Genomic DNA, 16,082 nt, shown 5'->3' on the forward strand with positions numbered 1-16,082 from the left:
GTCTATTATTTTATCCTGGGGTATAATTAGTAAAAATGAACATTTTTTTCTTCATATTCTTGTTAATCTAGATATACATGTGCTTTTTCAGAAGATTTTAAGTGTAGTGCTCACAGCACAGTTAACCTTTTTAAGAAATCTCTTAGTATGTGAGAAGGAGTTTGGAGCAATGAAGAAAAATGTTAGCCACACTCACATAAAATTTCTTGGGTAAAGATAAACTTTATTTGCAGAGATAAATGTTAATCTTTTGATTGCAGTGAGACAGACATAGCATGAGAGACTCATGTAGCTTTTGTTATTAATGACAGCATTATTTATTTGCAAAATACATCCTAGAAAATTACCTAAAAAATATATTTGAAAACCTGACTTAACATATAAGCATGCTTTCCTTTGATGTCCATTTTTCATAATTAGTGATATCTCAGTAAAATTGGCCCAAAGTACACATGATTTGAGTCATATGTTGCCTAATTTGAATTTTTCTTTACGTTTGTATATTTTCTGTTTTGTTGTCAACATGCCTTGAGCAATTTCCAAGAAGTTTTATGAAAACCAAATCATGGTTCCTTTGAAAATCTTAGCTGGGCCTGACCCATGTGAAAAATCCCTGGTGAGCTCAGGCAGTTGATGCCACGCTTTGTTAGTCTTGCTCGTAGCTTTGCTTTAGATTACAAAAAAGAAACTGTTCTCAAAGAACATCTTGGCTTTGTGGGAATAAATGTCTCTATTTAATTGTAGGTTTCGGATTCTTCAGCTGAAGTAAAAGTATTGGTGGAACAAAAAGCAGAACTTGAAAGGAAAGTGGAAGAGTTGGAGAAAAAACTGGAACTGGAAATTAGGGTACAGCACTTTATTGTTATAAAGCTTCTGAATATTTTAAATATGCTTTTTAAAATAAGTGACAACTGATCATCCAGCTGATTCCCTTTTGCTTCATATTCTTCTTAATCCAGATATACCTGTGCTTTTTCAGAAGACTTTATTTAAGGGGTGATTGGTGATAGCATTGTTACCCTTTGTTACAAATCTGTTCTTAGTATTTGAGAAGGAGTTTGTGAATAGAAGTGTTAAGCACATGCACAATGCACTTCTTAGGTATCTGCTGAGGTAAATGTTAATCTGTTGATTGCAGTGAGACAGACACAGACTGAGAGACAAACTGTATTAATCATGTAGCTGCTGTCTATTATTTTGCCTAACTTTTGGTGTACAAAATTCAGAATCAGCAAAATTCCAAAGAAGAGAGAGATGCTACAAGAGCAAGTCTGAAAGATCTTCAGTTGCAGCTTGATCAAAGTCTGTGTGAGAAGGAAGCCTTAAAAAAGCAGCTGGAAGAAAATGAAAAGGAACTCAGGCAAAACCTGGAAGAGTGAGTTAATTCTAGCAAAGTTATTATTGAAATTTTACCTTTTCATAAACCTTTTAGATTAAAAGGACCTGTGTCTCTAGAATATGTTGATGGAACCAGACAAGTGACATTTGTTCCTGTAGGAAATGTTTATACCATTTAAAAGAGTCGTGTCTTTAGAATATCTGGAAGGAAGAGAAAGGTTATAAATTCAGCAATCTTCCTCTCAGTGCAAGTTGCTTTTAATATTTCATGGTCAAAATATATAGTTGAAGTATTTCAAGTGTGGGAATAGTTCAATGACTAGAGTACCAGGTCTGAAATAAAATACAACTCCCCACTTAAATACCTAGTTAGAAGATTTCTCATTTTTACCCCTCTGACATTTATTTTTTCTCCCTCATTTTATCCCATTCTCTTCTGGGTAAGATGGGAATGTGTGTCTTTTTAGTACTTGAATGAACAAACTAGTATTTCTACAAGTTAAAAAACTCCTGTCTGATTTTTACTGATGAGGCTTTTTCAAGTGAAGATGGAGCAGGAAAAACACCAGACTGAGATCAGAGATCTTCAAGACCAGCTCTCTGAGATGCATGATGAACTGGATAGTGCCAAACACACCGATGAAGGGGAGAAAGAGATTCTGATTGAGGTAAGTTAGGAACTATCAGAAGTGGGATCAGAAAAATTGCATGAAAAGTGGAGATTAAGGTACAGAAATACATGCTCTGCTTTTCCTCTGCTATTAATCCAAAGCAATGTAGCATTATTAGGTCCCAAGACAGCATGTTAGGATAGCAACATTAACCCTAAAAGGAATACAGAGTGTAAGTACCATTATTTTATGGAGCAGGAGAACAGATGTCTTAATGGCTGACAGACAGGTGAGCTATCCACTATTACCAGATAATAATCTCAGTTTTAGCAATTAGGAGCTGGGGTAAGAGCAGGGAGGGTCAGTTTAAAAAAGGTGTATATGTTATCAAAGCCAGATGAGATTCAGCTAAAAAATTAAAAGAACTCAACAAAGCAGTCTCTAAATTATTTACTTGTTATTGCTGGCACCAGGGGGAGAAGGAATGAGTCTGGAGAGGAGCAGAAGAGTTACAGAGTTTCTGTCACCTTGGGATGAAAGAGGAATTGGCTGTAGCCCTGGTTATACTAATATACTGATGATGAAATAGAGAACACAGCTTATTAAATTTGTTGATAAGGATGTGTGAGAGTATCAGTGCAGAAATATTAAAGATGTTTGCATGCAAGATCTGCTGAGTAGAATAACTACCTTGTTTTGTATGGGTTGATTACTCTTAAAAGAGTGTCATAAATCTCAGGCACTGTAATTGAAAGTTGAACACAAGTAGGGGAATATCACAAATGATGATGATAGTACTGAAAAAACATTACCTTTGAAGAAGGACTTCAGTCTGAATGGAGGGAAGAGTCAAAACCACATCTTACAGAATGTTGCTGTAAAGGTGATAGTGATCAATTTTTCTATGTTGTGTGGAGATGGAGTAAGAAATGAGAAACTTAGCTCCAGAGATTTAAAGAAAATGTTAGAAAGTTTCAGTTAATACCGATAATAAAACAGAGGAAGATGCTGCCTGGGATGATGGTAGGATCCCTTCCACTGTAGGCTTTTAATGGCAGAGTGGGTGATGTGTGTCAGGAGTGGTTTAGATGTCCTGAACCTCCTTCAGTGCAGGGGAAGCCTGCATTCTCTTTGAAAGTACAATTATTCACAGCTGGAGAAATACCAAATCAGAGAATTCTTGAAGTGCTACATTTCTGATTGTTTTTGTTATTCTGTGTTTTTGTATGCATCTTTAGTCTTCAGATTCACTGAGTCTCCAGTTCCTTCCCAGAGATTTGTAGTGGGGAAATGACTTCCAGGGTTGCCCTGGTGGGAGGAGGAAGGGTGTGAAGACGTGGGCTTGATTGGGAAGCACTTGTTTTGTCTTCAGCACTTGAAGAAGCAACTTTATTTATTCTTTCCAGCAGAAAAGAAAGCAAAGAATTATCACTGAGTTTGTTTCTCTTGCAGCTGGGGGAAAATGCTTTATCTTTGGTCTTATCTGTCTCATTGCTAGTGAAAGCACAACGTAGGAGTGACTCCTGCATTATTTGCAGATGGCATAACATACACCATTAAAATATTTTGGTAGTTTTGCAGCATCAGATATGTTGACCTATTATATAAAATACCAGCTATGTGTTATACTTCTAATAATATTAGAGTTGAGCAAATTTTTAGCTTACTATAAAAGCTATAAGAAATATATCAGTCATATGGAACAAAGTTGTCCTTGGGGAGCTCAGGTGCTTTCTGTGAGATGTAAACAGAACATCCACAGGGGCTATTTGACACACAGCTGTGTTTAATTTTGGGCTTTAGGAGCTGATGCAAATGAAGCAGGATCTGCAAGAAGTATTGATAGCAAAAGATCAACAAGAAGAGATTTTGAGAAAGAGAGAGAGGGAGCTCACAGCTTTGAAAGGAGCACTTAAAGAAGAGGTATCCAGCCATGACACAGAGATGGACAAACTTAAAGAGCAACATGATAAAGAATTGCTGGATCTACGGCAGAGCCTGGAGAAAGCAACAGAGGTACGTAAGTGCTAACAATTACCTCTACAGGGGAAGGTTCTACCTCTCTCAGATGCTGTAAACCAGATGCTTTCAGATACTCTTATTTTCTTGGCAAAATAGGCAAAGATTTAGACCAGGAGATTCTTGGCTGCTGAGATTAGGTTTTATTTCATACACATCTCATGTTTTGATTGTTTGTCCCAGCTGAAGTTGTGGTCCTTTCTTCAAGCACTTACTGCATTTACTTAATTGCAAACTTTGAGGGAGAATAGATGGGAGTATAGTGCAGAGAACCGTTTGCTTGGGTTAAAGAGAGTCACCAAAACCTTGAGGGTGCCCTTGAAGAGCACCAGTGTGCTTTACCAGTCATACTGTTGAGAGAATTTCTAGCAGTTCTCTGCAGTTCTTTGCAGCCCACTGTTCCTACATTCAGCTTCTTCTGTCATATCCTGTTCCCTGGCTGCATTGTTCCACCTTGCCCATTCAAATTCTCAATTATCAGTACAGGGTTTTGTGTTTTATTTTGTGTCCTTTTCATTTATTGAACTTATGCTTGTTTACTGAATAATCAAAGGAATGTGAGCACAAGAAAACAGCAGGGATTTGGGTGTTTCAAATGAGACAGGAAGAAAACAGAACTGAAGGAATTGCCTCTTCCAGCATGTGCAGGAAGTCTTTGTGAGAGGGAGAATAGGAACAGTTTCAGATGTGCATATTTATTATTGTTTTCCAAAAGATGTCCTTTGTGAAATTTTCTTTATAGAGACAGCAGGTAGGAACATATTGAAAGATTTTTTTGGTATGAGGACAATTCTCTTGAAGTTTTGAGCATTCTTTTTACAGTGACAGCTTTTTGTGTCTTTTCTTTATTCCCTCATTTTATTTCCCAAATGTTTGGGAATATTTCTGCAGGTGAACTGGGCTTCACCAATATGTCAGAACTGTAGGCCCAGTTTTATGCTTAGAGATATCCATGCTAATTTATGTCTGTTACCTACACTGGTCTTAGGTGGGTTGTAGTTATCCTGCTGGTTGTAACACAGAGCTGAGGGAAAATTAAGCTTGAAGCTGGAAAGAAGTTTCTAAGCTTTATATGCTCTATGAGCAAAGTAGGAGCTCATGTGGAAGATGCTGGATAGGTATTCTATGATTAAATTCTGACAGAAGATTTTATCCTCTTAAAGGTTTGTTTTAAATGTGCAGTCTTCTTCAGAGGTTAGAAAATTTTGTAAATGCTTGTTTGTTTATGCAGCCTAGGACTTGTACTTGAGGTTGTTCAGCTTTGCTTAAATGTGTTGTTTCTCTTTGTTTTACATCATCATGAAGATATTTGACTTGTCTGAGCTGCATGAACTGAATTAGTTTTTTTTCTTTGAGAGAAAAGTAGAACATTTAAATTATCATTTTTTATTAGACAGTAATCGTAGTGACAGCTCAACCTCAATGAACCATCTTTTCAAAGTTAGTGCATGGTAATTTACTGTATTTCAATTATGGAGCTGTAATTACGACTGACAAGAAATGAAAGAGGAGTCTGTTTGGCATAACAATAACACAGTCTGGGAAATGGCTCTATGACTGGGTTGCTGTGGCTTAGAGATATTTATAAATAGCATTTATTTACTTGCATGACATAGTCTATCTAATGGTAAATTTAATAAGATGTACAAAAGTGAAATTTACTTGTATAATGTTGGTCTAAGTACCAGTTCTCTTCCCATTTGAGTTGAATTTTTTGCTTTTATTTGAAGTAAAACTTTTAACATGTTTAATTGGAAAGAGGTGTTTTCTTTCATTTTTGAGGGTTTTTTTTAAATTTTGCTGGTGTTTGTACTCAATGATTTCTTGAAGCACAGCATTATCTTTATATTTATCTTTATGCCTGCTGGCTGAGATTTGTTGTCGAGTTTGATGTATCAATTATCAGGAGAGTGTAACCATTCTCTGCAGGAAGTTTCCTGACTGATCTGCTGTGATCTTATATATATTGTTCATTATTTGGTTTATAATTAATCTGAAATATCCAGGAGACATAAACAATTGAAGCTACTTGGCCTGTTAATTTTTGTTTTAATAGATTACTGCAAGCTGGAAAAATTCTTCCCTGATGGCAGAACACAAGAAACCTACATCAAAGATTAGTGGAAAGGGCCATTCTGTTGTATTCTATCAGCAAAACAGGAGTGTAAATGCTGTAATAGTGGCTTATCATACAAAAAACGTGGATATGGATGTTTGATAGATCAGGTTGTATCAGGACCTCTGTGTACAAGAGTGTTTGTTCTTATGTTGCTTCTAAATCATCCAGATTGGTGCAATGAATGAAGGTGTTCTGTGATGTATAGGCTGTTAAGGAAGTTTCAGCATGGGGAGAGGAAGCAGTTTTTATGCCAGTGTTAAATCAACCGAATTTTCCTCTGCTGGAGGTGTCAGATAGGTTGGCAAGTAATGTGCAGTGCATTTAGTCTGTGTGAATGCCACATAGATCTGTTTGCAAATCATGTTAGAAACATACTCGAGGTTATCTGATAGAAGAACAGAGCAGAGTTGTTTGTCATCATGATTCTGTTCTCATGCTCACTAACATGGTGCTAGTTTGGTTTTTTTTGTTGGGTTTTTATTGTTGTCGTTTTCTGGTTTCTTTTTTTTAATAGAGAATTTGAAATAAAGTCACAAATATTTAAGATATTTTTCTTTGCTACAGTTTACCTTTTTAACTTATTTTTCCGTTAAGTCTTTTGCCTGTGGTGGTCTTGAAATGGCTTTCACTATTCTTGACTTCATTGCTTGTTTGTTGAGACAGACCAGACTACTTCCATTTAACAACGGGAAAAGTTTTGTTCTTCCATGACATACCTCTGTGGGATAATAATTACCTTTAATTTAATAATAAATTGAAAAATTAATGTCTTTCTGATTAAGAATAGATGTCTCCATAACTGCAAGTGCTAGAACAGAGATTAATATGAATTCTACTCCATTTTTAATGTCATAGAAAAATTTCTGTTATTTTATCTGACTCTACAACACAACAGGCCAGGATTGTGCTATTTTAACCATGAGTGCTCTGTTACTGTAGATGAAGTGCCGCTGTTTCAATAAAATTAGGAAATAGCTTTTGGAATGCAATGCTGCAGGTAAAAGGTTCTAGCACATTGCAGCTAATACTGTTCTAATTCCACTGAAATTGTATCAGCTCAGGAGGGCAGTTGCAAACTGCACAGCACTTCAAATTTGCATCTGTATTTAGAGAAGCTAGCTGAACAAATGATGTTGTTCAGAAAAAGCTGTAATCATCACGTTAGGAAGAGGCTTATCTAAACTTGGCCTTGACTGATTTATTTGGCATGTCATATGTCTGACCTTGTTCTCAGAATGATAATACAGACACTCAGAGTTCAGAGCTGATTAATTTATCAAGGCATTTAAGAATGCAGTGAAGCTGGTGATCACGTTACCATTAACACATGTGTGTGTTACATATCATTATGTTATAATTAAAGAGAAGAAGGAATTTTACCAGAGCAAATGTAGGAACAGCAAAAGACAGTGGTTGCCTTCTGCACATGTTATGAACTAAAATGGTCCTCCTTTAAGATAAGAAAAATATATAAATCTCTGGTATTATACATGAGAAGAAGCTTTGGTTTCAGGTTTTTCTCATCTTGTTAATTTAGGTGAATCTAGCACAAACTGTAAAGAACTTTGAAATGAAAAGTAACTATTGAATCTTTTGCTACTTAACCTGATAATATGATGTGTCTTCCTCGAAACTAATAAAAGTCTCCCATGTAGAGCAGAAACTTAAAAACTGGCTTAAGCATTCCAAATGAGATATACTCTGTATGCCTTTTTTTATAGAAATGGTTTGGAATTAGTTGAAATGTAAAATGAAGCATAACTAAATTAGTATATTCTGAGAACCTGTTTTGGAATAATACTGAACAGTGGTTAGCTGAGTTACTCGGGGAAAAGTGAAGGTATAAGTGTGGAGCATTGCAAAACCACTTTGGTGCTTTAAGTGATTTAATGTATGTAACTGTAATATTATATATATATCTGAAAAAAACCCAATGCCTTGTTTCAAGCTGAGGTGAAATCTTGGGGCTATAATGAATCATGCTAAAAGCCCATGGTCTTGATAGCAGTGAAAGAAACAAATGATACAATAAGAAGGACTTGGGCATGGAAACATCATTATGTGCTCTTATCCATACATCCATAACTCATCTGAATCTGCATCCTGAATGCTGTGTCTGAGGCTGGTATGTTCACCTCAAGCAAGATACACAATAATTGAAAAACATTTAGAGAAGGTAATCTAGGACTTGAAATGCCACTGGTGGATATTTTATTTCCTCTGCCTGCCTGAGGCAGCTTTTGTCATGTTGAAATAACACTTTTTTGTTTCAATTCTAGAAGCTGGTTGGTAACAGGTCTAAACTGTGTACAGAGTCAAATGGTGCAATGAGTGACCCAAGTCAATGTTTCATCTTTCATGACCCAACTTCTCTCCCTCTTTCATTTTCTGCCCTCTTTTACCAGCCCTCTAAAAGCCTGGTAAGATTCTGATTAATTCTCAGTGTGCTGCAAACACAGATCGGGTGGGGGAAAGAGAGGGAGGGTACACAGATGTGTGATGGTGGAAGGAAAGCTGCAGACACTCCTTAGACAGGTATTGTTATTGGAAACACCTATTTTAGAACTGTATAGGAAAGGTTTGGAAGACAGATTTGATTTGTTTTCCCCAATGTGTCTGCTCTGTGTGTGGAAAGGAAGTCGGTAATAGCATCATGCATGTTTTCAGGACCCATTTAATGAAGTACCAAACAAATTATAGAATATTAGTGTTGCCAACAAGAATATAAAATGTGCCTCTAAAGCACTCTGAATACCTAAGTTGGTGACTGTGTCTTTAAGTTCCACCTCCTCCAGTCCTTCATTTCCTTGCAGTTTACTCCTCCATTTATTTGGTGGATACATGTGTGGGTTTAGGTGCAGACAGTACCATGAAACTACAGCTAGTGGGTTTTATACTGTATGTAGAGTCAAGAAAGCCTCTCAGCAAAATTGTCCTGCACAGTTCTGTTTGAGTTGGATTGGACCACATTATAGGATAATAAAAAAATAATCCTGTGTATCTGAAATAGTCATTAACTATTGTGGCCCTTCCTCTGCTAGGACTACTTCAGTAAGTCTGGTTGGGAAGTGGGGTTGTTTGTGTGATTTTTCATTTTCTTTGTTTCTGAAGCTTTGCAAGAGCTTGTACAGCCAGTTACTTCTTTAAAGCCATCAGGAGAATCTCTAATCCGTGTTAGCAGAAGGCAGTTTATGTGTTCAGGTGATTTTTCTCGTGACAGTGTAAGTTTGTTTGTGTATGTATGGGAAGTATTTGACTCTGTCAAACAGAGGGAACAACGTGAGCACAGAGTTAGTTAATATTTGACTTCAGTCTATCCAACAACTTCTGACCTTCAAAAGACTGTTAGTATAAGCCAGTCTGAGGATGTCATACATAGCCAGGGGGATAACATGACATTGATGCAGGTACTGGTTAAGAGGTTAATACTTTCCTGGCCCTGGGTTTTATAACTTATATAAACGTTAGGTCATGCCTAAATTGGAAAATTTTGTTTCATATGCTCTGTGTAAAAGAGGGCTGCCTTCTCAGCCTTCAAATGTAGGTATTTAAATCTTTCATTCTATCTCATAAATGAAAACCTAAATAGTTTTGGAAGTAATATTTAAGACATGGTACCATTTCAAGCAGTGAAAATGACCTTTTAAGAAAACAAACCTTTTCTCTAAGCTGTCACCAGTGAATTTTTAAGAAGTTATAGAGTGGCTCTAGCTGAAATGAAATGAGAGACCAGTCTGACTTGCTTGTTAATTTGTGCACTTGCTTACGGAATAATCTCTTGAAGTACAGCAGAGAATTTAAGCTGGTTGCAGTGTACCTTGTGAAGAGAGGGGAAAAAGTCACTGACCCTTTTAATAGGTAATAGTTAACTTCCAAAGGCATAGCCATGTGTTAAAATTGGCTAGGCCTCAGTTTGAGATTATGGGAAGAATTATTATAATCAGTGTCAGGTAGAAAAAAGTTTAAGTGCAGCCATTGAGACTTCTTTTCAGAAGTTTTGTTGGTTTTGTTGTTACCTTTTTTTGGGGAGTAGGTAGGATGGCTTGGGTGGGTTAGTAGCCTAACACTCCATTTGTAAGGAATTTTGGTACTCCTTTTGTAGAGATACAAGATTTAATTATCCATGCTATCCTGTGGTTACTCTGTTATTCATCCTAAGGCTTCCAACTGCTTTAAGAAATAGTGTCTTGGGTTAGAAGAATTGCCTAAAGGTAAACAGTGGGTAAAAATGCCAGAACTACAAGCAGAGGTACAAGCAGAAATAAAGACCTGTTATTTGCATTCATGAACTTTGAAAACTAGATGACTGTAGATGAATAATACTGATTTCAGAAGCTCCCTTTACAGAAGAGCTAATAACGATTACAATTAAAGAGTTGTCCCCATGTAGAGACTCCCTGTGTTTGTCTTTTTTACCCTTTGTGTCAGTCTTTGGGTGCAGAATGGTTTGAGGTTTTTTCCTTTCTTTGGAAATCACCTGCATGTTACCTAAGGAAATCAGTGTCTAGTTTTATTTAAACTGTTTTGTTTACATAAAAAAGAAGAGGAAAAGACGATAGGTATTTGATATCTCCATCACTGCTACCCCCTCTGGATCATCTGAGGGAGCTGGGTAGATATGAATCCCTGAAGCCACATGAAACTTAACATGTTAAGTTAAGTTAAACTAGTCCAGCATCAGCCTAAAAAAGTGGCCCATGAGTCTTCAGAGCTGATTTCAACAGCCAGTATCTTGATACCTGAACTGTTCTACACCAGGAATAGAATGAAGGGAGCAGCAACACCATCTCCCTTTTTCAGAAGGTTTTGCAAGATTATCCTATCATTTGCTTAGATTGCACAATTATGAATATGAAAAAAAAATATTTGAAAATCTGTTATGTCCATTTAAAAGCTCCAGTTTGTGCCCCAGCTCATTTTGAATAGATATTTATTCTTCAAGTGTGGTTGTTAAAGAACAAAGAGGTAATTGTTTGAAACAATTTTCACAGAATAACAGAATCAGTTAGGTTGGAAAAGGCCTCTGAGATTGAATCCACCCTATGGCTGAACACCACAATGTCAGCTGGACCATGGCACCAAGTGCCACATCCAGTCTTTCCTTGAATACCTTCAGGGACAGTGACTCCACACCCTGGGCAGCCTGTTCCAGTGTCTGATCACGGTGGCTGAGAAGAAATTCTTTCTAAAGTCAAGCCTAAACCTGCTGCAGCCCCTCAGTGTCCTTCCTGGATTGGGGAGCCCAGAACTGGACATGCAATTCCTGATATTCAGTTGAACTGGATTCTGAACAGAAATATAAAGGTTTTTAGAAGAATCTGCTGACTTTTGCCTGATCAACATTGGATGTAGCCAAAATGTAATGATTCTAATACATGGCAAATGAGATACTTAAAAACAACACACTTTAAGTCTTCCTTTATTTTGTAAAAGGGCTTAAAGGATCCCATAGTATGTAGTCACTGCCAAAGGGGAGTTTCACCAGCTAAAGCACTGAAGTCAGCCAAAACTATTTTTTAATGATCAGTTACACAACCTCTCTCATGTCTTTGCCAATGTTGAGGGTGTGGTAAAAAAAAAAAAAAAGGTGTGGAGCCGCAGAATATTTTCTGCATTCCTATTCAAAAGTATTTTTCTGTATTCAGGTTGAAACTGAACATTTCATTTGCCGCTCAAGGACCTTGATGGGTGTTCTGTCCAGTTTCTTTGGGTTTACACAATAATGAGTGGTGGGAAAGATTTTGATGCCTTTTATACTATCTGTTCATTGCTTGCAACAAAGTTCAGAGTAGAATACTGTATAAATATATTTGCTTTACTGAGGTTTCTGCAACAAAGGAGTTGGAACAATATTTATTGTTTTATTTTAACTTGTAAGTTAAAAGGACTAAATTGGATATGTTTAAAATACTTCTGGACACATATATAACTACATACAAGGACACAAACCCAAGCTTTGTTAGATTAATTTCTTGTTGGGCAAAATGCCTGAAAGGAGCAGGATGAAAGGTGAGGGAAATGTATTTTTCTGCTGATGTTCCCTAATGTTCCATAGGCCTAGAGCTGAAAACCAAATGCCACATGCATATAAACTCCAGCAGCTGTGACTGTGTGGCTCAGATAAGCAGATCTGTGCTGGGTAAAACTTTATAGATCAGGTGTACGTGCCAAATGAAACAATACACACACATATATATGTATGTAAATGTATGTATTTACATATGTATGTAAATATATGTGTCCTCACTTCTCATCCTGCTAGGAAGTAAATGGAGCTTGTACATACTATTAAAAACATCTTCTGGAGAAAGAATTATAGACATATTTTCACAGACTTTTAATTCCTTTTCTCAACATTGCTTTTCCCTGCCCATCTTCTAAGTAATGTCCTGTATTAAATACAGGAAAGTAAGAGATAGAGAGATTGGTGTTGAGAAGATCCTTTAGTTGTGCATGTCCAAACTAAAGTACCTAGGGTAACATTGTTTGTCGTCATAAAGCCCTTGATATATTCAGGGTACAATTTTTGCTCACTTTAGTGCAACTGCGCACTCAAATCCATGGAAACCAAACCCCAGTGTCTCAAACACCAGGGAAGTTAAGGAGCATGTGGTTATTGATCCTCTGGAAAGCTTGGGCTGAGTGATTTGCCTCAGGAGGTCTCTGGCAGAGACAACAACAGACTCCAGATTCGCTAGGGTTGGTTTTGGGTACCTTAGCTGTGAAACTGTCCTGTCTTTTTATTGCTTCACTCATTTCTGCTGTAAACTCTGAACTTCTTAAGCTAATTGACTAATCCTTTAAGCTTCAGTATTAAAATGTATGAGAACTATTAAAAAGTCAGTAGTATTGAACACTATGGATTATATTCTGCAATGTATGATCTATTTTTGTGGTCAGAAACAGATTTTTTTCAGTGAATCTTTCTTTTAGGATTTGATAATTTGTTTTATTTGGTTTGTGTCCACTGCTGGACTAATAAGTAAAGTTACTGCATGTGTACTGTGGCACAATGACAACATCAGAATGCAGAAGTTTATCTTCAGTCAGTCACAGAGGACTTTGTATTGTGGGAACTTCTGTACAACTGTGTTTCCATTCTTCTAGATGAGCTTCTTTTTCTTTATTCTTAGCTTTTTCCAGAAATTCACAACCCATTTCCAGCTCCTTTTCCCTAATCTCTGTAGCTTAATGTTGCTGATAAGGTTTACATATTCTTAATCAGGAGTTTAAACATTATGAAATTTGAGAAAGTATAATAAAATATTCAGTGGATTCAAAGGTAATGAATAAGAAGGTGATATGAGTGTGGTTAAGAAGTCTTGGAATGATGTGGTTATTAAGAAAAAGGTATTGTTCCTTCAGAGATTGAGGAGATGAATATCTGAACGTAAAACACTACAAATGTAGGCACTAGAAGGCACTGAATGCCCTGGAAAACAGAGCAATGACAGGCAGATTGAAAGGAAAGACAAAACAAATGCAAGTAAATAAGCATAATAAGCAAAATGCTATAGGGTATTTACTTGTATAAATATAATTCTGTAATACAATGCTTTAATAGTAACAGTAAGAAGTTGGTTTACTAAAATATGCTGCCACAACTAGTAAGTGGGACTAAAAAGAAATAAACATTTTCTATATCATAGGGAAGAAACTGCAAAATTTCAATTCACATATGTTAATTTTAAGATCCAAAAGAGCCCACTTCAATTTTTGATGAAATTGCTCCCCTCTCCTCCTGGTTTTTGTGGGGCTTGAGGTTTTGCAGAGGTGTTTTGGTTTTTGGGGTTTTTTTTCCCCTTTGTATGGCAAATATGTCTGAATATAGAGTATTTCATTCCAGGTTTTGTTGACAAGAATCTTGTTTAACCAGTTTTGTCTGTTTTGTGCTCTGTATGTTTATGTGCATAATCTCCTTTAAACTTTCTGAAGAGACTTATCCACAATTCTTTGAACTATAGTTCTTATATTAACGATGTCTGTTAATGTTTTATATTCAACTTAAATCATTACTTTGTGACCTTCACCTAGTTCTGTTACCATGGGTTAAATTATATAAACTTAGTTAAAATAATTGCCAAAACTTTTCCAACATCCCCAAATAAATAAATGTAAAGGATTTATGAGTGGGCACCAAAAGGAGTCATTAACTGGTGTTATGTCATTAAGCCTTGAGGACCATGAGTTGACTCAAGTGTTTATGTCCAGCACCATTACAAACAAGTCACATGTGTACTGAGGGAAATGGATCCACAGCACAACCTCTCCCTGACTGGCTTTTTCCTCACTTGTACTTACTACCCCTTCAGTGTCCAGTTTTTCTTCTTTCATCCTCATCACTCTAACCCATTAATTGAATGCTTTTGCAAACAGCTGTCAACTCCTTGTTTTGAGTGTGGGAGCCAGTCCCTGAATTTTCAGTGAAAATATGCATCCCTGCTCATGTAGGCAGCACCCCAGAGATTACCCCTGGCTGCTGGCAAATGCTGTAGGACAGTTTAAAGTGTTCTTGTTGTTGCTACTTTCAGCTTTAACCTATGAAGCACAGCAGTTACCATTCAGACTTTATCAACATACATAGCAATTTCACTGTCATTTCAATGCAGTGGTTTTCATATCTTTTACTTCCGTGTTTTGGTAGGGAAATGTTTTGCAGAGTATAGTGAGCCATCCCTAATGACAATGTAGAATTGTACCTGTGGGCTGTACATGGTACCCTGCCTGCCAGCTGGGTGGGACTGCAGGAGAACCCTGCCTGTGTACAGGGGTTCCATGGCGAAGGACACAGCAATCCCTCTGTGTGTCACCAGTGCCCTGTATGGCCTGATAGCTGAGCCTTATGTAAGTGTTCAATATATGGACAGAGATCTCTCTCCACCAGGTTCTCCCTAATGGTGTTGCTACAAAGTCTGTCAGAGCTGCATTTCAGTGCCTGTATGCTCTCCAGTGATCCCTAGGCTGTTTGCTGTCATGATCATGTGTTTTCCCAAGAGCAGGCCTGGAGGGGAGGTAGAAGGTAATGTGGGGTGCTAGAGAGGACTGACAATGGAGAATACAAGGCAAGAGCCGTGGAGACTTTTGATACTTCAACTTTCTGTGGTAATATGCTATAGGACATGGCATATGTTGCCAAAAGCTCTTATAATCCAGAAACTTCATTTGTGGCAGTGAAGAAGCTCTGCATGAAATTCTCAGTGCTCTAGGGAAAAATGAATATAAGCTTTTTACTGTCTAAACCCAGTTGTGTAATTTGACTCTTGGAGAAATGATACTATGTGTGCTTTTTCTTATACAAGATACATCTAAACTGTATGTGTATGGCTTGACTTTGTTTAAACTTCACTATCAAATTGAAGATACTTTTGGATTGTTTTGTCTAGTATCCTCAGGGTGATCTTCCATGCCTTATTTGTGTAGTACAGTTGTGTAGGGTAAACTGATAAGATAGATACTCCTGTGTTTCTTTTCAGTCTTTCCTGAAACAACTTGAAAAGATGTTGAAACAATGTGTACAGTGAAACCACTTTGTGAAGAAAATTCCTTGTAGTCTCCCCAGATTATAAGTAACAAAAGTGTTCACTGTCCAACTCCAATACAGTGCTGCTCTCCATATATACCAAGAGTGTTCTACCATCTTGTAAAAGTATGTGTGTGTGAAAGAAAGGAATTTTGTCCTTAACTTGTTAGAGAATTTGCTTTGGCAGGTGTAACCTTTGTAATGATGCCAAGGTCATTAGAGACCTGTGAAGATCTGCTGGCCAAGTGCTGGTCACTCAATCAGCTGGAACTTTAGCAAGGTTTTATTTATATATCCAATTTATTTCCAAGATTTTAAATTAGGTTAATAAAGACAATACTTGCAACTTGCTCCTTATGCTTCTCTACATTTTACATGTAGTCACCTAACTTCTTGCTAACATTCTGAAATATATAGTGAAAAAGGAGATCAAATAATAGTTAAGTTTAATGTTAAGTGTCTGTATCCTAAGATA

The 16,082-nt window shown here is 36.9% G+C and overlaps 1 protein-coding gene across 4 annotated transcripts in view; it reads left to right on the forward strand.

The window, feature by feature from the left end:
• The window catches only part of CGNL1 (cingulin like 1), a 54,617-nt gene that overhangs the window by 17,843 nt on the left and 20,692 nt on the right, over positions 1-16,082 (forward strand). For all 4 annotated transcript variants that reach the window (XM_054272859.1, XM_054272861.1, XM_054272862.1 and 1 more), the window contains exons 5-8: positions 745-846; positions 1,227-1,375; positions 1,871-2,006; positions 3,753-3,965. In XM_054272859.1, coding sequence (XP_054128834.1) covers positions 745-846; positions 1,227-1,375; positions 1,871-2,006; positions 3,753-3,965 — 600 coding nt within the window. The remainder of the gene's footprint in view (positions 1-744; positions 847-1,226; positions 1,376-1,870; positions 2,007-3,752; positions 3,966-16,082) is intronic.

The sequence above is a fragment of the Melozone crissalis genome, unplaced genomic scaffold (genome assembly GCF_028551555.1).
Source record: "Melozone crissalis strain CALT ecotype California unplaced genomic scaffold, PUWL_Pcris_2 ptg000014l_1, whole genome shotgun sequence".
Lineage (NCBI taxonomy): Eukaryota > Metazoa > Chordata > Aves > Passeriformes > Passerellidae > Melozone > Melozone crissalis.